This window comes from Liolophura sinensis, chromosome 8 (assembly GCF_032854445.1).
Source record: "Liolophura sinensis isolate JHLJ2023 chromosome 8, CUHK_Ljap_v2, whole genome shotgun sequence".
In the NCBI taxonomy this organism is placed as follows: Eukaryota; Metazoa; Mollusca; class Polyplacophora; order Chitonida; family Chitonidae; genus Liolophura; species Liolophura sinensis.
In genome coordinates this window covers 47,410,342-47,435,289 of record NC_088302.1, presented here as the reverse complement: position 1 = coordinate 47,435,289, position 24,948 = coordinate 47,410,342, and the positions used below count along the sequence as shown (strand labels likewise).

The following is a 24,948-nucleotide window of genomic DNA, read 5'->3' as shown; positions in this document are numbered from 1 at the left end:
TTTCTCCACGGAAGTGACCCTAATGACTGATTGGTGGCATCGGGGATTAAGGTCATTTTCAAGAATATTCCACGTGTTGGACGGCGATAAATGATATGTGTGGAGGAAACCGAAGAGTAGAGTATGAGCCATGTTATTTTGCCAAAATAACTCACGCCTTTCCCCATTTGGAGGCAAGTGAGCAAGTCTGGCATGTGGAAGACGAAAGGAAATAATTACAGATATGATCATATGCATTAAACTTGGCCCCATGACCTTGTGTCTACAGTCCGATAGCCGTTAGATTTAGCCTATAATCAGTTTTTGTCAATTCGGCCTAGGTCTTACGATTTCAAATCCACATGTCACTGGCTCGTGTGTGATTATAATTCAAAGATAATGTCACGTGTACATGCGACAGGCTTAAATCTCTTGTTAGTTTGGGACATTACGTTAACACTAAAAGTAAATGCATCATTCCATGATCTCAACAGAACTTACTTATAGCATCACTGTAGACTGCTTTTACAACAAAAAACCCCGTCACAGGCCTTTATTTATATTTTATTTCATTACTGTTTTCCTTTTATATGAATGAATGGAGGAAACCAGAGGTATACAAATCTATGATGAACCACACCAGTTCCAAATCCATAAAGTAACACCCAGGCAGGAGCTCGAATACATCACTTCCGATCCCATAAAGTGACGTGTAAAAATATAGGGGGTTGATCAACCAGACCAGTTGCAAACCCATAAAGTGATGTGTAAAAATCTAAAGGGTTGATCAACTTACACCAGTGGCAAACCCATAAAGTGATGTGTAAACATCTAGACGGTTGATCAACTACACCATTTCCAAGCCATAATTTATTTATTTGATTGCTGTAGACCACACCAGTTCCAAAAATGAAGACGGTTGTCCTCGATATAACCAGACCCAGAGCTGACAATCAAGTAAAGTATTCTAATTTTGCATTCGTCTTGGCTTCAGTCTCGTGAAATATACTTGACCACGGCTGGGTTTTTTGTTACAAAATCTTACCCCTAACCAACATCGCCTCAGTGAAGTAGCTTTGTATAAATAACTATACAGCAAAGAGCTCCAAAGGCAGTTGCAAATGGTCAGACGTAAGCGGTGAAATCCGGCCGTCTTGTCAGTTAGGATTTTATTCCAGCAATACAATGAAATGTAAATGCTTAAATAGTAACAACTTATACAGCCCATTAGCAATATGTTTTTAACAGAATTAGGTCAAAAAGTTCAGTGATATTAGTTTGTCGTTTGTCGTTGTTTTCATTCATAGACATGAAAACAATGCAAAGGGAGCAGACTTTGGGGATACTGCGTCGCGCGTTAAAACCAAGGTATATTAAATTAAATTGCCAACCAGGATTTAAAAGAGATAAGTGTCATGACAGTCGCCATTTTACTTTATGGAAGATGATGAGATGAGAGCAATGTTTGATATGCCATGCCTCCTTTACGACAAGAGAAACAACTTCAATTTTGGCGTTGTTAATCATCCTTAACTGAATAACAGTATGCCGAAAGGGCACGTAACAGCACAAGCTGTACACATGGATACGTTTTAAGTTTTATATTCTTGCTAGGAAAATGAAGTTAGAACACTTCTTCTAATTTATAATGTTAAAGTCCATGAGCTCAGTTTTGACGGCAAGAACCAATTGCCTCGGGTGACGTCATATTTACCAAAAAACCAGTGGCATGCTGGGTATTAAGCGGAATTCAACATGTATTGAAGGAGGGAGACACCCGTTACCTGAACTGCTGTCGAGTTTACCGTAAACCCTGTTTCTGACACTGCCATATTTGAAATCGTTTGCACGTTTGAATATAATATAACCGTAATAAATGAATTTTATTTTATCTCTTGTAGTATATGATCTCACGGTAGTATAGTTTTAGAGATGGATACTAGGAAATTAAGGCGATCTAGTTATTCACAGAGACAGTAGTATAGGCGGTGTTATTGGATGGAATTTGTTCTAACCGCTGGTTGGTGCAGCCATTGTAAAACAAATTACTCTCCACGCCCATTGTCCAACATGTAACTTGATTTTGAATAATTATGACGTCACCTGAGGCAATGCGTTCTTGCTGTCGAAAATGAGCTTATGGAGGTTAACATTATCAATTAGAAAAATTATTCTATCTGCAATTTCTTTGTAATAACATGGACGTCCAACTTATCAATGTGTAGAGCTCGAGTTGTTACGTGACACTGGCTAAAGGCAATTTTGGTAACGAGAATAAGATTTTACAGACAGCTGAATATAGTTGACTCTCTAAAATAGATAGACTATAGTTACCATTTTATATACTAGGCGCATCTGGGACGTAGAAACACCAGTCAGTCGCATCTGGGGTCTAGAAACACAGTGAGTCGCCAGTTTATATATGTGGCCAGTTAATTAATTCGCTGGCTTGACCATTGAGGGTTTGTTTGTCAGTAACTTGTCAAAGGGCGATGGTTTACTTAGGATGCTCCGATGTGCTCCTCTCATAAACCTGACCTGACACTGTAAAATCAAGTGTTTAAATGCTGAACACTATATGGCTCCCACTTTAAGAACGGAATAGTTTTATGTGATTGTTTTTGAACAAAGATCAAATTTTCACTTGAAGTGGTGTCAAGTCGTGTTTCACATTTTTACACTTTTATTCATAATTCCAGTATCTAGCCATCATGGTAACAATAAAATTCAGCAATGTTTCATCAGTGATATACTTATAATCCAAAATAACAAATCTTAATTGCCTTTATACAATGCTGTTGCAAAAGGATGGCTGTTTCATGTCTAACATCCATATATAGACAAATGTCCCGCATTACAGAAACACCGCTCCTTTGTACATTAACCAGTTGTTATAAAGATATATTTTATATGCTTCCGAACCAATGGCAAAATGCCTTACTTCTTTCATATACACATATACGATTTACTAAAGATCTTGAGACACCAACAGAACAGTTATTAAGTGCCACAGTTTGTAGTTTGTAGAAGACAAACTACAGCTAAATAACCTATTCCATGCTCTCGCGTATTTTCACAAAACAATCACACAAATTGTCAGCAATTCCACTTTGTAAAGGGTGCAAGATTTTTGGCTGTATCAGACACAACAACAAAGCTTATTTAAAACTGAAGACACCTTTATATGAGTAGTCCACGCGAGAATGATCACGTGTCTCGAACCGGGTCATAGAGGTAAAAAGAAGCATTTGGTCCTTACCCCTCTAGATACATACACAAACATTATTCCCTACATGAATAACACACCTATATACTTATTTTGAAACAAATATATTAGCAAACGGTGAAAGTGAAACAAGCTGTCTGACAAACCTGACCTGATTTCCACATCAAAAATCTCCAAAGATGATACGAATGATAAACACTTCACAATAAATATTAGATAAATGAGTTCCTTAAAAATGAAACGCCTGGTACGTTACATAAGTCGACAAGGAGAAAAAATAATAAATTTACAAATGGTACATCATCAATCCTTATACCTTCATTTTCAATGATTCGCAATAAAAAAAAATGATAACCACAAATATCTGAACTTCAACTAAAATCACACTTTGCCTTCTTTATAATTTCTAAATTATTTCTAATAAAAATTTACAAACCAATGTTGAAAAAGCACATGTGAAAATAAAAACAGACAAATAGCTTAACTCAGTCCAAATCTGCAGTAATTACGTCTCCGTACACAAAACAGGTTCACACGGCAACGTCTGTACAGTGTTTATTGCTAAGAAGAAATATACATTTCCACCATGTTCCGGGATTTAACAGATTCCGGATATGAGTTATAAACCACGACAGATGGAAATTTGCATCAAATCGTTACTTCCATATGTACATTATGTACAGGCAGTAGAAAAAACAAAAACAGTTGTTCCACGATGGCAGGCAAATACTGAGACGATCATGTGACTACCAGATCTCACGAGATAGCGCGAAATCTGAAGTCAGATTACAAAGCTGTTTATTAATGTTTGTTTGGTTTTCGTTACTGTATCCTTTCCACAGCAGTGCCCTTAATTCTTACAGAAAACCGGAACCACACGTAAGGGGACACCAATGTCGTGAACGGAAGATGTCCAGTCGTGAACAGAAGATGTCCAGTCGTGAACGGAAGTGTCGTCAGTGACATGAAAGTCGTCATATATCTTTTATCCTGCTGGATTTTCAGTACCAGTACCACTCTTAAGACTGTTTATGCTATTTTTATTTAGCCTTTGAAGCTATCGAGGCTTTATTAATAGGTCTGATTCCTCCTACATACCAAAACCTAGCTAGCACGATTTTCACCCAATCTGCTTCACTATGACTTTAAACCAAATCAAAATATGAATAGACAGAAGAAAACAACTATCAGGGTTATGTAATTCCTCGTTTTTTAAATGCATAGGCTAATGCTACCAGTCGGGTCACATGACATAGCTCGGTTCTACTTTCGACGGCCAAAAATATGGTCAGTGTTGTGATGCCTTCACTTTCTTCTCCAACATAGACTATGAAGGGGTAACGAGATCTGTCAATATCTTGTCTTGATCCACAAATTCAAAAATGTGTGGGGCTTGCAAAAATATCCCCATTGTTCCGCCAATGGTAACAGCCAAAAATATGTACAGGTGAAGCCTATCCAAAACCAAGGCAACGTATTTCCAGTCTTCTCGAACCTGAAAATAAAGAAAGAAATCCACATGAAAGGTGTAAAATTTGTTATTCAGATTTTTTCATTTATTTAGTGCAAATCTAACCCCCAAGTCTGATATTCGTATATCATATATGATCCATAAAGAGGCATTCCATGTCGATGATTGCCTTGGCCTGTAACAAGAGATCCAACATCCAGGAAATATAACTAAGACGTAAAAGACACGTAAGACGTACATTTAACAAAAAACTCATGCGGAGAAGTAATCAAACAAAATATTCGAGACCCACTCGAATCCATTCACTCACACTCAAGGTCTGATATCACAAATGACCAAACATCCCAGATATAATGCGTGTAACTTATACATGTATGCAGGGGCTAATCTCACAAGGGATTCAATATCAAGTGAATAATCCTGAAAATGAACCTAGATCCAGAACCTAATCTCTGGAGAGACCCATTTTCAAATGAATAATCATACAAATGAACCAATACCCAGATCCTAATATCAGAGGCCCTTTAGCTAATCTCACGCGCGACCCACCACTGATGAATATCCAGTAAATGAACCAACACTCATTATCTAATCTCACAAGCGACCTAACATCAAATGAATAATCCAACAAATGGATCTAAATGCAAGTTCACATGCGCCTTGGTGTACAACAAAATACAGCAAAATGAACCTAGACCCAAGAAACCATTATCCATGGAATAGACTAACAAATGACCCCAGACCTTTAGATAATGTAACAAGAGACCTAACATCCAGGAAATAACCTACAGAATATAAAAGACTCGTCTGCTACTAGGGGAAGTAATCCAACTAAATATTCTCGACCAATTAATCTCACAAGAGACCCAATATCAAATGAATAATCCAGTAAATGACAATGGATCCACGGCCTTATCTCACATAAAACCTAATATCCAAATGAATAATGCAGAAAATAGCCCTAGACTCATTATAGAATCTCACAAGATACTCAATATCCAATGACCAATCCAGTAAATGACCCTAGACAAGAGGCCTAATATCAAATGAATATTCCAACAAATGACCTTAGATCCATGAACCAATCTCATAAAAGACTTAATATCCATTGAACATTCTAATACATGGCCTGAAACACAGCTAAACAAGAGTATCACAGGAATAGTCCTACAAATGAGGCTAGACCCACAAATAAGTGTACCAAATTTACAGAAATAATGTAATACACCGCCCCAAGCGAATTCATGTCAAACAGAGAAATCGAAAGCTCACTTCATCAAGGTGCCTAAACAGCTTACTAAAGTCGAATGGCAATGCTACCACCGTAGTATGTACAATAGATCCTCGAGCCGTTTGGAAATGTCTATGCTATACATCTTAATGCGAGACTTACAAGCCAGGGAGGAGACTGGATTATTGGAACTATACATAACAAACATACTGAACTTGTGTTTACCAGTGTCGTCAAACGTCTTCGATAGCACGATATCACTTCGATAATCGAAGCTGTTTTTTGCTTCATGTTCAGAAGGCTAAGAAAAATGCAATATGTTATTTATTTTCACTTTTGCTCATATTGTTAAAGATTTTGTTTGGTGTTTGTAAGTCTTTTATTATTTTTTAATTAAATGTCAAGTTGAGGTACTGTCTTTTTTTCTCACTAAATTCATTTTTTATCTTCGTTATGTATTCTTCATTTGTAATGTATGAAACGAATTTATTTTAAATATAACTCATATCCACATTAAAGTCTCTTTAAATTTTACGACTCTTCAACAGCCACTGTTTCCTAGTATTCATTCACTACGGCAAGGATCATGTTATCGTTAATTTTGCCCGTAAAGTAGTATGCCTGTCTTAAAGAAAAGGATCACAAGAAACCGAAGTAGGCATCACTAAATAGACCACTCAAAACTATGAATAAATATACTTCCATTTATTTTTTAGATTTTTGCGAAAAGAGTTAAAGGATTTATGGGCTGTACTATCAGAGTTTGGGAACGTCACAGAAAGTTTTTTCATTGTAATCACGACACGTTGGAATAATTCCAACATGTCGTAAGAACACGTCCAGTAACCATAGCTGTAACCGTTAAACATTAAAACTTACATTATCATATTCCTCCTCGCTCCGCAAGTGCTGGGATATGAACATCAACGACTCAGTTGCCTTATGTATCTCGGGTGTCATGGGTATTACCCCTTCCTGGCTATTATGAACAGCCTTCTCGTACGTTGGGGGTGCCGCCTTCGGGTTTAGCTTACAATTCGGATGGTGAATTTCCGTAAGCTCCAAAAGGTCCGTTCGCCGGTTCAGTGTATATTGTCTGGTGTCATTTTGGTCTATAGTTTGAGTCTCTATAGGTTCTCTTTTCTTCCAGCGTTCCTCGTGGTCGGGTCGCTCCATGAATAACAATTTTGGCAGATATCTGAGGAAGACAATTCGCACCCAGTAGGGCATACGATGTGTACGCGGGGTTCGATAGTTCCTGTTGATGATGATCACAGTTATGAAAATGGCAAATATGTTCATTACAAATGTAAAAAGTAGGTACTTAGCGATGAGCGGAATCCGAAGCGACGGTGGAAGAATTTTGGAGACCAGTAACATGAACACAACGAGCGCAAGTAAAATGGAGATACACAGAGTCATTTTCTCTCCGGCGTCAGCCGGTAGAGCAAACACACACACGCTCACAAAGGAAATCAAAACACATGGAATAATTAAATTGACGGTGTAGAAAAGTGTCTTCCTGCGCAGCACCATGGTAAACACCACTTGCTTTGTAATTTCATTGGTCCGTTGATCCGCCTTGTCGTCGATACGACCTGGACAAGCTATGATATCCCAGGTACCACTCTTCAGGTAATCGTTCAGGTCGACCCTATCCATCCCTTCGTACCACGCAAACTTCAGCTGCTTTCCCGTGAACGTCCATGAGCCGAATTTCATCTCACACTTCTGCTCGTCGAAGGGAAAATACTGCACATCAATTGTACAGGAACTCTGGTAGATGGCAGGCGGAATCCAGTTTATGTGGCCATTATTGTATATCACACAGTTTGACTTATACGACACCTCGTATTTACCATCAGCACTGGAATTCAAATCAGATAAAAAAGGATTAGCAAAACCTTGGAAATGCATGCAGAAGAAATTGATGTGTACAGTCCACCATAGACTTTTGCGTACATACCATAAAACCTAAATATGCCAACACACAATTAGACATAGTAAAAACAATGACAGGTAAGCAATGCTTTGAGCTATTGTCATTTGTCAACCAAACCAAATGCCGCGGTGTGTATAGAATTTATATTGAATGTTGCAGATGGTGAAGGAAAGGTGCCTTTTTTATATAGGAATAAGATTGAAAAGCCGTTAAGGTTTGATTGAATTTAACTTTTTTCCAGTGTTTAATTTATAACATGGTTACGTCATACCGTCTGTGAAAAACAAGCACACACAACAAAACGTGAATAAAAAATAGAGGGTCTACGCAATATCGAACAAATCATGTAACTATTACCTTCAATAACAACACATACAACGCAGACTATCGTTTTACAAATCTAGAGCAAATATTGATGTTAGTGAAATGTGCCTGTATAATAAAGAGCAAACATTTGTCGCGACTTAACCTACATATTGTATTTAAAATTATTTAAATACAGTGACAGGATGTTTTCTCTTAATGTGTATCACTAGTAACAACACACCACCTACTGGATAATCCTTCAGACATTTCAACTAAAACATGCAACCAAGGGGAATAACTCTAAGTAATGAATATGAATGAATCTATTGCATATCCTTGAATAACAAGCATTAACTCAATTAGGCAAATAGACAATAATACTAAGACATACCTAAAAACTTTTATCTGGTTGGGATGAAGTTATATTTTCCATGAACTAATATCTTTCAAACTGATTGTTGTCTGATGCAAGTGGAAACATTGTTCTTCTGATAGTTCGTCATTGCTGTTATTACGAAAAAATTCATATATAAAGTTTTATATCCCATGTATATGTAAGCTGTAAACCGTGAATCCCAGAAAGCTACACCCGATGCCATTAATTTATAAGCCTCTCTTCATATGAGGCTAGTTCCACATCAGCTAAAGGAAACATTACTGGTAAAAAGTCCAACTAACAAAGACCTGCAATCAATGAAAGCAGGGGAATTTACGCCCGCAGAGGAAGAGGTTAGGTCTTGTAGTCTGTTCCGCACATTCAATTTGTGTCGCATTTCTCTCATCATGAGGTGTGTTATGTGTTGTTAAATCCTAACATTCATAAATAAACTTTCAAAATCACATTTCAATTCCTGACTGAATCAAAAGTGGTTTAGCCACCTGGGAGTTGAGACAACTCCAATACTCACTTGTTGAATAAGACTATATCTGGGGTCCAGAGTTTGTCGGACGGTAACCGGATGACATTGATGCCCCCGTACTCAGTTGGGTCCCAGGATAGCTGGTAGTCGAACCAATACTGCAAAACAAGCGTTGACAAGGTGTAAAGGATTGAATTGAAGGAATCAATGCTTCAATAACCCAAAACCTATTCATCATAAATGTACTCTCAATCTGATTTACCCTCATCTTCAACTTTGATTGTACATGTAATTACTCCGATTTAATGAGTACAGAAGTATTACAAGTGACTTTAGAAGGTCCATGGATTTGATTTTAAACTATGCACTTTGTTTTGATATCACTGAGTTCTTCCACATATATACAGAATCTTTGCAGACATAGGCATCTAATGTGGTCCATTAGAACTTAGAACGCATACAGGATTCTCACAGAAGAAATCTGGTAGTACTACTATAATTTCACGATTTATAACAAACATACCAGTTGTAGCCATACGTTAGTCTTCATGATTTGGTTCTTTTCGTCCTGAAAGAAAGAGTTGTCGTTATCTCAGTTCAGATTCGAACAAAATATTATTACGCCTATAACTGAAACATTACTAGCGCATTGCCATGTTAACGCAACTGGAAACAGTTATCAATCTATCACAGTGAGGTTCAGTATAGTTACTACAAAAAATGACCAGTTGAACACTATATTACATCAGTAGATATACGGAGTATTCCCCGCGTAAGGAGAAAGAAAAATCATTCATCTTGGTTTTATATAAGCTCTAAATAATTCGCACAATACCTCAGTAAAACACTCTTTTATCATATCAACACATGTACTAGGGAACGCTACACCAAACCAAAGAAAACAGCGAACGAAAGAAAATGTGTTCTTGGATGGTACGAGGTATTTACAAAAATATCCCAAGTGACAGAGGTAATTTGTGGGTATTTTTCATTTTTGTCGTTCTTATCAACATACAACATCCAGATTTCCTGGGAAATTGAAAAACCCATAAGTAAATACACCATAGATATAAAGGTAATATGTACATTGCTGACAAGATGGTGTTATCTCCCCTCCCGACATGTTCTTATAAGTGTTACGAAAACAAACATATATGTCAATTGCTTTACAATTATAGACAGCAGATGGTGGTGGTTTATATCTACTATTGATTGTCGAAGGACATCTTTGATAAATCCAAGACAAATTATCGTTCGCTTTAGATCGTCGGTGTTGATTTCAAACTGAGTACTGCCGTACCGTTATATCAATAAATAACGACCTGTCACCTCTTCGTACAGACAAATAAATCCGTATGAGCTAGTTCAAAGATGATCTTTAATAACTAACGATATACCCTGGCCTCGTACAGCTGGCATAGGATAGAACGGACTTTCCTCTCCAAATTCAGAGCAAGAAACTATGCACGCGCTGGGTGAACACCAGAAAGCATAATATTGTTACATTCTTGAATTTGTTTTCGTGACATAGCATGCATTCTAAAACAGCTCAGTGCGCAAAGCTAGAAAAACACTCAAACGCCAGAGGGTAAACACATCTTCAAAGGTAGAAAGCGTAGATAACGCTTTCATTACAGGAAGTAAAATATTTTAATTATTCGACAGTCGCACCGCCATCAGTGGAGGAAGTATACACCTTTCAGGCCTAACAAATTGGGACAATTAAGGTTTCTTTTGAATGACACAGAATAATGTCACGGTATAATGATTCGGTATAATTTCTTAGTGTTTCTGCTCTTATCTCATGTGAAAAATCTTCAAAACAATGACAACGTGTGCTTACGATGTTGGCATTTTATTGTGACTGATCAGTGCTCATGGGAATGTATGCTAAACGTATTAATCAACTGGTTGGGTATTTCCTGATTGTTCATGTTTGCTTACAATAATGATCAACTGGTTGGGTATTTCCTGATTGTTCATGTTTGCTTACGATAGTGATCAACTGGTTGAGTATTTCCTGACTGTTCATGTATGCTTACAATAATGATCAACTGGTTGGGTATTTCCTGATTGTTCATGTATGCTTACGATAGTGATCAACTGGTTGAGTATTTCCTGACTGTTCATGTATGCTTACAATAATGATCAACTGGTTGGGTATTTCCTGATTGTTCATGTATGCTTACGATAGTGATCAACTGGTTGGGTATTTTCTGACTGTTCATGTATGCTTACTATAATGATCAACTGGTTGGGGTATTTCCTGATTGTTCATGTATGCTTACGATAGTGATCAACTGGTTGGGTATTTTCTGACTGTTCATGTATGCTTACTATAATTATCAACTGGTTGGGTATTTTCTGACTGTGCATGTATAATTACAACCTAGATAGACTGACAAGGTATTTCTGTGGCTGTTCAGGTATGCTCACTATAATGATCAACTGGTTGGGTATTTCCTGACTGTTCATGTATAATTACAGCCTAGATAGACTGACAAGGTATTTCTGTGGCTGTTCAGGTATGCTCACTATAATGATCAACTGGTTGGGTATTTTCTGACTGTGCATGTATAATTACAACGATGATCAACTGACGAGGTATTTCTGTGGCTGTTCATGCATACTTACGATGTTGATCAACTGGCTGAGGGCAAGGCTGAAGTTCACCTGGACGGTATCCTCAATGTTTCTCACTGGTCTGATCAAGTGGTTGTAACTCTCGAAAAGGTCCTTAAGGAGCCGAACTTCATCGTTACTGCCCTGACCTAAAACATAGGGAAAATGTGGTACAATATACATGGTCGTCTTTTCTGAATACTGCTCTGGCTAAAAACAGAGAAATAACATAGGACTGTATTCATGAACACGATGTTATATTTACTTATACTGCCCTCACCTAGAATATGAAAGTAAGATGGTAAAGTATACATCAATACCATATGGCATTTCTTGGCATTTCTTACTTAAGTAGAAAAATAACATGCTACAATAAACATGACCACGATGTGAGGCTTCTAGAGTCTACCCTAACATATAACAGGAATCAAACCTGGTACTTCATATAAGGAAACGATGTCACATTTATATAAGCTACCTTGAACTAAACATGAAACAAGGATGGTACAGCATACATGAACATCATATGGCATTTCTTAACAATGCGCTGAATTAAAAGAGGTATGTAACACGCTGCAGTGTACATAAACCTGGTACATAAACCTGGTATAGCACTTCTTAACACTTCTTAAACTTGCATGCCACGGTATAAACTCGCCACCTAATGTAGAAGCCCCTAATATATACAGCTTCAAAGGAATCAGAATTTTGGGCACTGCTGTCGCCTTATACCGGAACGTAAATATTCTATTGCTCAGGAATTTCTCTTTGTTCTGTGGGTGACTTAACAGAAAAACGATAGTTTAGAATGTTTAACACATTCTGTTTACACAAAATGTAGATCCAGTCGGCTGATCGTTCCATTAAAGAAGCATCAGTAGATGGATGTATGTTACCATGAATCATTCCTTTTTTCATAATAATGATGCTGAGCTGCAAAATCACAGAAATAAATTGTGACAGGTAGGGTTTTGTTTCCTCTGTGTTCTACACCGCATGGCAAACATGTGCTTAGAAGAACGCTAACCTGACCATGAACATATTGTGTGGCATATTTGCTTGGAGAGACGATAAAATTGAGTATGATTTTATTTTATCTATTTATTTGATTAGTGTTTTAAGCCGTACGCAAGAATATTTCACTTATACGACGGCGGATAGCATTTTGGTGGGAGGTAACCGGATGGAGCCCGGAGGAACTGGAGCCCTGGACTTGAACTCGCAACGCCTGCATTGATTTAGTAAGGAACCCAGAAGGAGGAGGTCACTTATAATGTTTACTATGCAAATAAAAGTGAATAACGATTCAAATGTATAACAATTATTTTGTCTTAAAAACATTTCAAGCAATCTACTTGAGGGCTAGCTTGGTCTGAATTCCGGTGATAACATTTTACAGGTAAATTAAACCGACTGTTCGACAAAGGTTGCTCCAACAAATTAAAACAATAAAGATATGGCACGATATGACATACATTCTTGTACTCTTGGTTAATGAATCGTATGAATGTTAAGTAGCCGGGTCATTGCTGGTCGGTTCAACCGATTTCACCGTTCATCCTTGTCTAAGTCTTAAGTGTCCGCCCATCTCTAAGAGAACATCAGGATCCTGATGGACAGAATGCTAGAAGCCCGCCATAACCGGGTTAATGAAAGCATTTCACGTTATAGGAAAAGTTTGGCGGCGTAGTTTTCAATATCTCAGAGTTTTAAGCAAGGAGGTCAATGCTATTCGTTATCTGGGTTCCCATTACCATGTGAACCTTGGATGGTTTGTAAAGAACAGAGAATTTGGGATGATAAATTGAAAATGTGTTATTGCAATATAGAGTGCAAGGCAATGCACTATAGTGGCAGCTGCACACAATTCGACTACTAATTTCAGTTTCATTTCAAGGATTGTATTATATCAGCCCAGACTTCTAGCTTGAAGATACAACTGTGTCAATATTCACGTTTAATGTACATAAGTATGTACAAATACAAATATTTAGTTTTAAAACAGCAGGTTCTACTAAAACATAAAGGAATATTTAAACGTACCCAGAGAACTGCATGTAAGAGGCAGACAGTACAGCGTGACTGTTGTTTACACGTCAACATCGCGAAAACAACATACAATTTAATTAAGACGTACGGCATTGAGGGGAAAACCAGAGCAGCGACGTCAAACGGTCACACGTAACCGGTTAAGTGCGACCTATTGCCAGTTTACCTCAGTTAGGGTTTTATTCTAACTGTTCATGTAAATGTTTAAACAGTAACGCCACACGTGGGAAGGTCTGCAAACAGCCTGTGGATGGTCATGAGCTTCCGGGCTATGCCTGGTTTTCTTCCATCATAATGCTGGCCGCTGTGTATAAGTGAAATATTCTTAAGTACGGCGTAAAGCATCAATCAAATAAATAAATAAATAAATAAATAAATAAATAAATAAACATAAGCAAATTACACACCCCCTCGCACCATGGCTTAAGCAGAATTATGTAAAAGAAATATTAAATTGTCCAGTTATATAACATGTTGATTCACTGACCAGTTCACACATACATACATTTAAAATATATTCCATTGTAGTCGACAGTAAAAGGGGTGTTTTTACTGAGAACAGAAAACCGCCAATTGTCACATTACAGTAACATATACCTGAATGAACATGGGTTATTTGTTCTCAGCAATTCGCTTATCGTTTACACTAGGAAACCCGGGATCACTCATAACGTAATTATCACTTTCGATTTTTTCAAAAAAAGTTAGCTGACAGGTTTTTCACAGACTGTGTCAATACACCGTCTACCTTCATGTAGAGTAGGAACACGACCTACAGCTATTTTTTGTCAACTTACAGACCGTTGACTCAAAACGGTTTTGTCATTAATGGTTTTCCATTCTCAAATCAGCATGGATTCAACCGCGGTCAGACATGACCTAAGTGCCACTTAAACAGAATAGAAGAGACAACGAGAGTGAGCGGATTGGTTATTCAAACATCCATTATGTAGTAGGCAGCGTTTACCACAATGTTTATGTGTACAAGACATGAGGTTGTAAAAATTTCCGTTTATTTCATGATAAATACACCGTTGGGTGGTTGCATGACCACATATGGTGGCTATTCAGGTTGATATCAATCTTATTTTGCTTCTTTGCGTCGTTTTACATCCACGCTATATATTGCAGTATAGAGTTTCATAGTTCCTAAACTTTTGTAACACAAAATTTATTTATTTATTTATTTATTTAATTGGTGTGGTGGGAGGAAACCGGGTAAAGCCCGGACGAAACCCACGACCATCTGCAGGTTGCTTGCAGACCTTCCCACGTACGGCCGGGGAGGAAGCCAGCAAGAGTCACGTGAACCAACTGAGCCAAGGAGGCCGCTTGTAACACAAAATTATTAAAAGCCGAGCACACAGGACCGGATTTTTACCTAGTTCTGCATCTGAAAAATAACCCTTGTAGAAAATTTAGGGTATGGCACGTGTGGGTGTGGGTGAGGGTGAGACTGATAAATCCTGAAATGATTAATGCTTTTGCAATTATACCACATTAATTCCCTAAAATCAGAGCTGGTGTGATGAAGAGCCATTTGTCCTTGGGAATGCAAAGGCATGGAATATCTTCCACTTTCTTACGTTTCTTCGTTTTTTTTTTTGTTTTTTTTTTGGGGGGGGGCGGGTTATGCCGAACATTGTTGTGGAAATATTTGTTGTGATTGTTGACCGGAACAGCCATCATGATAGACGGCTGGATTCTTGTCGACGCCAAGATATTCACTAACTGCAAAGGTTAACATGTTGGATGGTGCGTGTTGTCCTAGTCCAAAGTAGCATCAGGTACACAAAACATATGTGTGTCCAAGTTAAGGCTCAGTGTTAATTGTACGAGACGTGAGATTTCAAAAACCATTGACGCCGGGATTGATGGGACGGATAGGACGGATGGGATGGATGATCTTTCAGTCGATAAATTTTGTTGATATATTACGCAGATAGAAACTTTTAAGGCTCACTTTTAATAACCATTACACTGTCGAGTTTTTTTCTGTTCGGTATGAATTTAGTAAATTATCGGAGCTATCTTGAAATAATCAAGTATAGCTTAGTCAGCGGGACACGAGGGATTCCCGAAGATGGATGGATGGAGTGGAATGAGTGAATAAAGTTTTGCATCAGTCAAAGACATGCGTAGGAGCAAACATATCGTGAAGAGTAATTAGAGGTTCAATACAGTTTCGGAACACGTCTTTTGGGGCATTTAATTTACGAGTATAGCATTCATATTAATTACATTTCTAGCGACGTTTTTGTCATGTTTTCCTGCCAGACTCATTTTTTCCAAGAAATAAACCATTATTAATTCCTGCATATCATAATGCTGAGTGTCAGCTAAACATGTGGAGAGAGGGCTATTTACACAGCGTTTAGCAACTTGCAAAGCTTCTATGGCAGCAGACTGATAATTGATGTTTGTTGCGGAGAATATGTTACACAAAGAGTCCAGCAATTATACAGTTACTCGGGCAAAGCACGACGCCATTATACCGGGTTTGCAAAGGTCATGGCTTGATTCGGGAATCCATTATGGCCCGACACAGCACATCATGGAAAATCAGGGATAGGCTCTCGCTGAAATATGCTAAATTCAATCCTACCACCTGCACAGTAAAATTTCTCTTTGGAACTCATGGATAGACGGCAAGAAAAAACATTTATACATTAATCTTAACTGTCTTTTTCAGGACAAAAGATGTGATCTTCTCAAACAAAAGCGTAATGGACAGTGTGCATGGTGTGCTTTCGGAACAAGATGAAAGGCTACCCGAGGTGCCATAATTCTCTATCTGTTCGTCGTTTAGCACTGCTTTGGGGGTAAAGGAGTCGCCCACGAAAGGGAACTATCTTAATCACACATCTGGATAGGATGCCAGAAGCACAAAGCGCTGTTTCTTATCGCATTTTGAATATCTGAATAAAAGACATCGTCCTAAAACTGAATTATATGAGATTAACCTTTCTGTATATGAGTTTAATGGAAAGATGTCTGACACAGAGCCTTTTGCAAAACAGTCTAACTTTTACATTAAAAATCATTAACATTCAAATTCAGCGAAGAACATGAATAGCCCTGGCATAATCTATACATATACACACCACAGAATTCCTCAGTACATTTGATCTGGCTTGGATCATACCAGTAGCAACTGCTTTAAAGCCATATCACCGATGATGATCTGTAATTCTTGATGTCACAGTCAAATTTACTGTGGTGCTTGCGTAAATAAGGCGCTGTACCCCAATTGTATTACGACAAATTTTAGTAAATTAATGCGGTATAATTACGTGACTACCATAGTAGTGTGACGTTGTCACTTCAGGCCACGTTGCTTCCGGCCTTTGTGATATCTTCACTGATTGGCTCTGTCCCTCCCTGTGTTTTTTTTTTCAGCTTTGGTCTAGAGTGAAACACCATAATTAAGGCGGACAGAACACGAGGCTGTAATTAATGGAATTTCATCGATGATGATCTGAGAAAGTGATTTTGGAAGCATAGATATGACATCAGCTCTTCGTGAACTTCTTTACGTTGTTTTCAACATGTGTGACCGCAAATATCATGGGTTTATCGTGTATTACATCAGGATTGGTTACAAAATTAGCCCGTTGAATTTCTATAAAGGTGAAGTGATGACGGCGTCAGTCGTGCCAAAAAGAAACGGGATTTGTCGTAACCTTGCTGCATGCTTATGCATCCAGTGGATACATGCAATAAGGTATGATCAACAAAGGGCGCTCTTAAAGCTTCACTGGGAAGGATAGATATTAAGGACTTTAATGCCTAGTTTCTGAATCAAAAACCTAACCATCAGAAAATCTCTCAAAATGCTGATGGAGTTGATCAGATCGACTGCCGGTGATATTACTGATGTCTTTTAGTAGCTGTCTAGATCACGTGACAAGTCTGTACTCCATTGAACGTCCCTAGGACCTATCAGGTGAAGACAACTGTAGCTCCTGGCCGTCATTTATCACAGCCCCAGGATAAGGCTATGGTATCCAGCTCAGCTAATAACCCGTGTCGAGCCAAGAAGCTAAATGGAATTCGGAGGGAAAATATCAATTAGAGAAACCATTCATTAGTCACAAACACAAACAAATGGCAGGCCATCAACTGTATAAATGGCTGTGCTAATGTTGCAAAAGTCTTTTCTTGTCGGCGAATCGCTTGGAAAGGGGAGAAGAGGGGCAGATAGACGGTGTTTGTCGAGACATGGGGACCTGTACCCGTCTCTAGTAAATGGTTTCGGATCGAAGTTCATCCACGCTTCATCAACGCCAGCTCTCATCGTTGGTTAAAAAGATAACGTTTTATCACTGCTCACAACCTTGTCAATTATATGTGTACGGCATGGCGGCATACCGCTGGGACATGCTGAAGAAGAAACTGCGCCCACGCAACGCTAACCCGGTTACGTCAATGGACAACAACGCGGACATGAGTCACTTGCAAAGTAGCAAGGCTATTCACAACACGTAAATAAGATTTCCATTTTCGGATATATCGACAAAATCTCGATATGGTCCATTTTAAAGTGTTACAAATAGTCCACAGGTTTAGGCTGCATGGTTCATAACTTCTAATTCCATCTCTTGAAATAGTGTACTTGTTCACTATCGGTTGCATGAAATAGTTACACGTACTTTCTGACATGGGATTCCACATTTCTTGGACTGACTCTCCTTCACTTAACATTTCACTTATCACATCAGATATCAAATGCAAGAACTGAAGTCAGTACAAAGGCGAAATAGTGGTAAGGTTATTCTAGGGCGAAATGTAAAAGTTTCGTATACCAGCGGTCAACCAAAATGGACACTCCAGGTCAATAATCGTAAGGCCAATTCCCAACACAACGCTTAATACAAATTACAAAAGAACTGAAAAAGTGTATACAGTATATGGACGGAATCATGCAAAACAGAAGCATTTTTAAATGATGATGGAAAGGCGCAGGAAATGTTCCAGGCGTATGAGTGAAATCAGTTATCAAATCGTGTACCATGCTGGAATATAAGTTGTCGACAATAAAATATGTATCTCAGTTGTGCATTGATTGTAATTGTTCATATATCCTCCCATGTGGCGATCAAATTCAACACGATAAATATACAGTCCCTAGCCCCGAGTTAAGTGGAATTAGACACAATCATGAAGCAGAGCCCCAGAGATTCTGTCCACATTTACTTACAAGAGAATTATACTCAGTGTAAAAGAGTTTGGAGTGAAGGCGTTTGAAGGAATAACCTTGACACCGGCTTGATGATGGAAAGCCGCAAGGAATGTTATAGACGAATGAGTGAAATCAGCATTCAAATCGTGTATCATGCTAGAATATAAGTTGTCAATAATAAAATGTGTATCTCAGTTGCGCTTTGATTGTAACTGCTCATATATGCAACGTGGAGATCTAATTCAACGCGATGAATGTCCAGGCCTTAGCCCCGAGGTAAGCGGAATTAGACACAATCATGAAGCAGAGATTCTATATAGTCTACCCATATTTCCTCACAAAAGAATAATTGCACTCTTTGTAAAATTTAACTAACTTAGAGTAAAGGCGTTTGATGGAATAACCAAGACACACCTGCTTTTACAGTAGAAACTTTTGACGTTCAGTGAAATAGTTACATAACATACATGATCTGACTAATGCTACAAGGCGAGATATATACACGCCATATGCACGGCCCTTCGGTGTATTGGTTTGCAGGTAAGGATAATTTACTGTGTCAAAACTGAAACTATCCCCCTTTCTGTAAAGCAGCAAATGAGACTATTTGACGAATACAATTGTGGCATTAATACTTTGTCAATGTGGTTAATCATAATGCAAATATAACTTTCAGACAATCGTCAATTTCAGCAGTTACATATCCAAATCATCAAGATATACTCTTTTGATATGTAAAGGGTCGCAAAGAATTGTAAATGACCTAGACTCTCAACAATCGTAACCTACATTGTAACATTGTAACTCAATAAATATAGATGTACATCCTGGATAGAGATCAACATTAAGTACATGTAAGAATTGCCATGATACGGATGGCACATTGCCTGTTTGGCGATAAGCCGAAATGATTATCATGCATTCCAATTTTTGAAATGGTGTGGAAACCATTCACGGTCATGATCACGTTTATATGCACTAACGATTAAGAACACATTAAATCGGCAGCTAATGACCTCGTTCCAGACACAAACTCAATGACAATTCACCATAGCGTGACACATTCAAAGAAAAACACATCATTGCCACAATGCAATCGTCGACTTTTTTCAAAGGGTTTCATTTCAATGAACAAGAAAAAGTTCAGCCTCGATCGACATTCTTTTCTGTTGCATGGATGCTGAATGGATTGTCAATTTTTTTTCATCTCATTTTCTCAGTAGGACCACTCCGACATTTATTTGGGTAATTAGCACAAATTACCCGGCAATTTGTCCTGCTAGAAAGAACAAGGTCACGGTTCAGCTGATACGCTGTGAATCATGGCCGCCTATGTTGCCTGGTCATGTTTGGTGAGCAAGTTCCCTCTATACAACATGGGAATATAGGTTTTAAGCACACCGAGCAGGGAGTAATATTACAGTCGTATAGCCAATGCCTGAAGGAACAGGTATATACCTGAAATTTTTTTAAGAATGGAAACGGAAGTTCAAAAGAAAGGTTGTTACCGGCCGTCTTCTCCAGCTCTATTTTTCAGTTCTGAATAAAGTTCTTGTGAGCTGTACCCATGTAATGTGCCCGTGAAAAAAGCAAATATGACAATAAATACCAGCCTTGAGACCAGCAAAAGTCAAGTCTACGTTATCAATATAATCCATAACACATACAGCAGCGACAACAGTGTGATATTTGACAAGAGGTCACACGTATAACCGTTGAAATCCAGCCTCTCTTAATTTACCTCACTTTGGCTTTTCTTCTACATAATTAAAAAGACGTAACTTACAGGCCCCCTAGCGCCATACATTAATGTCCTAGAATCAGATTTCAGTGATTCCATTTAACTTGGATTTAAAAAATTAATTAATGAAAATTTTATACACAATTTTCAATAGCTTTTCTGGTGATGCTTACTTTATTTTTACTTTACTTTTTCTTACTCTTTAAGCAACTTCCTTGGTTAGACGCTGGTGCAGCTGCTTATAGAAATTAAGCTTTCAATTACACAAATGAGGACTATTTAGAGAAGTTTTGTTCAGGCTTGAAATCAAACCGTTCAAACGTTACGGTAATCAATTTGCCTGGAAAAAGTTGGAAGAAATTATTGGTTTGGACTAGAAAAAAAGAGATATGTTCAATGAGGTATATCACACATTTCTGAACAATTTTGCTGGCATTCAAACAAATAACACAATAATACCGGGTACATATACCAACGGACTGATCAGAATATACAATTGTAGCATGTATTTACTTTGTTTAAATTTGATGCAGAAGATGTTTCCCGTTCGCACAATTACAAATGAAAAAAAGCGCCAGATTATTTCTGGGTACAAATATTACACAGCCATATAACCTTGGAATTCAATCATTATAAGACAAAACCAAATACATAAATCTATAATCGTGACTAGATTTCAACACTATTAACAGTGGATACATATCCGCTGTATCATTTAAGTTTAGACAATGTCATAACAGACATTCGAGTTTAATTCGTCAACAATAATGTCGTTCCGACATTCAAATGTCATTCGTTCCGGGTAAATAATTTCAAGGCTAATTTAAAAAAAATACGTACGAAAATGGGACGGAGTCAGACTTGAAAAGAAGATAATATTTGCATTGGTACTGGAAAGACGCAAGGAATGGTCTGGGCGTGTAAATAGAAACAATGATCAAATCGTGGAACATAAAAACTATATAGCATGTAAATGGTCATTAATAAAATTGATGTATCAATTGTGCTTTGATTGCAACTGTTCCTGTATCCAATAACGCGGGGACTTGATTTGATTCAACAGGATGCATACATTGGCCGGCAAGGCATATCCATATTTTGCTCCCTGTAACAATTAGCAGTAAACATTGGTTTGTAGTAGTTAACATTGGTTTGTAGTAGTTAACATTGGTTGGTAGTAGTTAACATTACTTAGTAGTTAACATTGTTTGTAATAGTTATCATTGTTTTGCAGTAGTTAACATTGGTTCGTAGTTGTTAACATTGGTTTGTAATGTGCTAACAGCTCGTGTCTTGTTGCCCTGTAGCGATATCATTCAAGGCGATGGGGCTGTTCATTTATTTAATGACGACTCAGTTTATTGGTTTACAGAGAGTTGAATGGACAAATGGTTAGAACTTGGGGTCATTTAGCGAGGCATCTCAGAGTATGAATAGACAAGTTGTAGTAACCTGGCTACTACTAATAACACGTACTTGATTCCTTTAAAAATAGCTCGACCCCCATATAGCGTCTTAAAGAGAAGACACATTTAATACAAAGCAAGGCTGAGACAGGAGTATGTCCGGAGCACTGACCTTTAGGGCTATACAACCTAGAGAATGATACTAGATGAAAGACTCCAAATACATGTATGGTGTAATATATGTCGTAAGTGGTACCGCCCATTATGTTGTTTACGGCATAGATAAGTGATACGTTCTGACAGAAAGATGATGACTTTTTTTCACTTCTCATGAAAGAAGTGGGCACTTTATGACATTTGAATGGAGAAAAGTTATTCCCTTAAGTTGGTTTCTTGCATGAATGTAGTAGATGTATTTTTCGCAGTTGTCGCAATAGTAACAGTTCCATTCGTCCAAAGCTTTAGATTTGGCAGATGAAACACTGTATCCATCTGACCAGGTAATAAAGCCAGAATACAAGTTAATAAAAACGTAAAATAACATCTTACTACAGAACCAATGGAGTTTACTATCCAGTGAACCCTTTGTCGATGGCATTCTAGTATCTGGTTAAAGGCCTTATCAAAATTTGGAGAACGCTACCTAACGCATTGCTCGTTAGGTAATCCATTTGGCATAACATTAAGATTTTTTCTGTGTTAATTAAACATGAAAAAATAAATGTTTTGGTGCCAAATTCAACAATGCTACTATAACCAAAGATAATTGCATTAATAAACAAACTGACGAATATGAGGAACAGGCATCAACATTATAGTAATCATTGCTTTGGATTAAAGAGAGCTTTCCATAAGAGTTCTTAACCCAGAACTGTAATGTCATTTCATCCAAATGTTTGCGTCGATAGGTTACGCCAATGTTTATAATACATAGACCAAAGCATTGTCGGCATTGTTGGCATTTGCGAAAAGCTTTTGAATGCGTGATACAGGTTAAGAAGAAGAAACTGGCTGTGACTAATTTGGTGCGGTCTGCGTTACAGGGCAGTAAGGTAGCCTGATCAAGCAGTGGCCAATCAGTACAGAGTAAGTGAATGAATGAGCTAGACCACATGACCGTCTTGCTGGTTAGGAGTTTGTCGGGTTTATTACGGCTAACCCCCATTTCGTCTCCCCTGCCATTAATCATGGTTCCAGTATCGCAGTTTCCCGACGTGTTGGAGCACCGGTTACCCCCTGGCGATTCCGTTTGCCGGATAATTGCTATGTATACATCACGATTAAAGCCTACTCAACAATTATAGCTACCTGGAGAATTCCAGCAGAACATAAACAAAAATGGGCAGTGTGTTATACAGCGTCAAGGCTAACGTTTCTCACTATCCATTGTACTCAACCCTTTCACCTAACTTTGCCGCCATGATGGAAAATCAGTCTGGCAGACGACATGTTCGACCATCTGCAGGCTGGTATCTCGTGTCCCCACGACTTGAACGTTAACTCGCGTGACACAGATTTCTCGTCGGCCTTGAATGAATAGATCAATAGCTCCAAGTGTGACCCAGACATGACTAGAGCAGGGGTGCTTATTTTTCCCATGAGCCGTGTAGTATTCGAGATTGCCCACATCACCGGTGCATCTTTTCCTCTGTTTTGAGATTATCGTGCTTACTGGGTACAGATGGCGCAGATAATCCCATCGGCGTGTCTGTTTTCTGAGTTTCTCATTCAGCGCATAGAGAAGTTGATTTACATACGTGGGGCCTGTTTAGAACTGCCATAGACACAGCGCAGTCGCTTACTCATCAAGATAAATCGATATATAGGCTCGAGAGGTTTGTCTATATACGCTGGGCTATGGTTACAACCGACCCGCACGTACCCAGTTATATAAGCGTATATTAAGCAAGATTTGTGCACTATTCACCATCTAAAATCACTGCTTTACGAGACAGAGAGTACTCCGTTGATGAGCAGCATTTATGACTGGTGGAACAGGTTTAAACGCAAGCTGTTCAAAACTAGTAAAACGTTCGTATGTATATCAACAGGTACTAGAAGTGAGAATTCTGTATAAAAATGAAAAGGGCATGACAGAAGAGATACGTGTAAAATATAGCTGTTCGTAGCAACGTCTATCATATCGACGGATGTGCTTTCAAATTATCTTTATAATGGGAATCCCAGACACCATAAACACATACATCATTATGTAAAAAGACATCTGTATACATGCTCAAGTTGTAGGCTACATTTGGTATTTGACACATATCTGGCATGCTGTCAATGATGAACCACTGTCCGCTCTGAGGGTTATATGTACGTTAGACTGATGCAAAGCCCCGCTGATGGGGTAGTATTGGGATTAGGTATAGCACAGAATTAGATACAGCAAAGTGGCTATGTGAGAGCGCTAGTGGAGCAACACTAGAAGCTGCATAAATATCACAGGGTAAAGGCGTGACGGCTGAGTTGTAAACGTAGATACAGAGAGATAAGAAAATCTGTATAGTTACCACTATGGAGGAGTTGCAAACTGCACTGGGTCCAGCTTAAAATTAGAGCCAAACCCAGTGTAGAAGAACCCAGAAAAATCCTCATACTGCATGTTCAGGGAAACAAGTCACTGGCCATATCCGTGGAGATCCAGGAAGATGAAACAATCTAACACACGCCAAATAAATACCAACTCCTGCTTCTTGTTCCCCTTGTCGCTGGCCAGGAAAAGCAGTACCGGTCATGCGCAGTCGGTCGGCTGGTTACCACCTCGTCTAGAGCTCTTCACAATGCACGTGGCAGAGCCTGAGTCGGGCTGCGCTATGGTACCTGTGGTTGACTCAATTCTACCTCTGCGGATTGATGTCTATGTGTGCATATGTATACATGCACGCGGTGAGACGGCCTCGAATTCCAGGTCGCCGCTAACACATGGC

General features: G+C 38.4%; 1 protein-coding gene across 1 annotated transcript; it reads right to left on the bottom strand.

Moving 5' to 3' along the window:
* Positions 1-533: 533 nt before the first annotated feature.
* Positions 534-24,712, bottom strand: LOC135472275 (acetylcholine receptor subunit beta-like 1). The gene is made up of 6 exons (XM_064751708.1): positions 24,532-24,712; positions 11,650-11,786; positions 9,539-9,583; positions 9,064-9,173; positions 6,787-7,774; positions 534-4,700 (listed from the first exon to the last, which is right to left on the bottom strand). The coding sequence occupies exons 1-6, from the start codon at positions 24,614-24,616 to the stop codon at positions 4,533-4,535; spliced, it is 1,533 nt and encodes a 510-aa protein (XP_064607778.1). The 5' UTR covers positions 24,617-24,712; the 3' UTR covers positions 534-4,532.
* Positions 24,713-24,948: the final 236 nt, after the last annotated feature.

Bases quoted from the DNA above. Each gene is read 5' to 3' on its own strand.
- LOC135472275 (XM_064751708.1), bottom strand. From the start codon at position 24,616: ATGAGGATTTTTCTGGGTTCTTCTACACTGGGTTTGGCTCTAATTTTA. The intron at 9,174-9,538 runs GTATGTTTGTTA...CTTGTTTTGCAG, and splicing joins CTAACGTATGGCTACAACTG to TATTGGTTCGACTACCAGCT. The intron at 7,775-9,063 runs GTGAGTATTGGA...TTTGAATTCCAG, and splicing joins GATATAGTCTTATTCAACAA to TGCTGATGGTAAATACGAGG.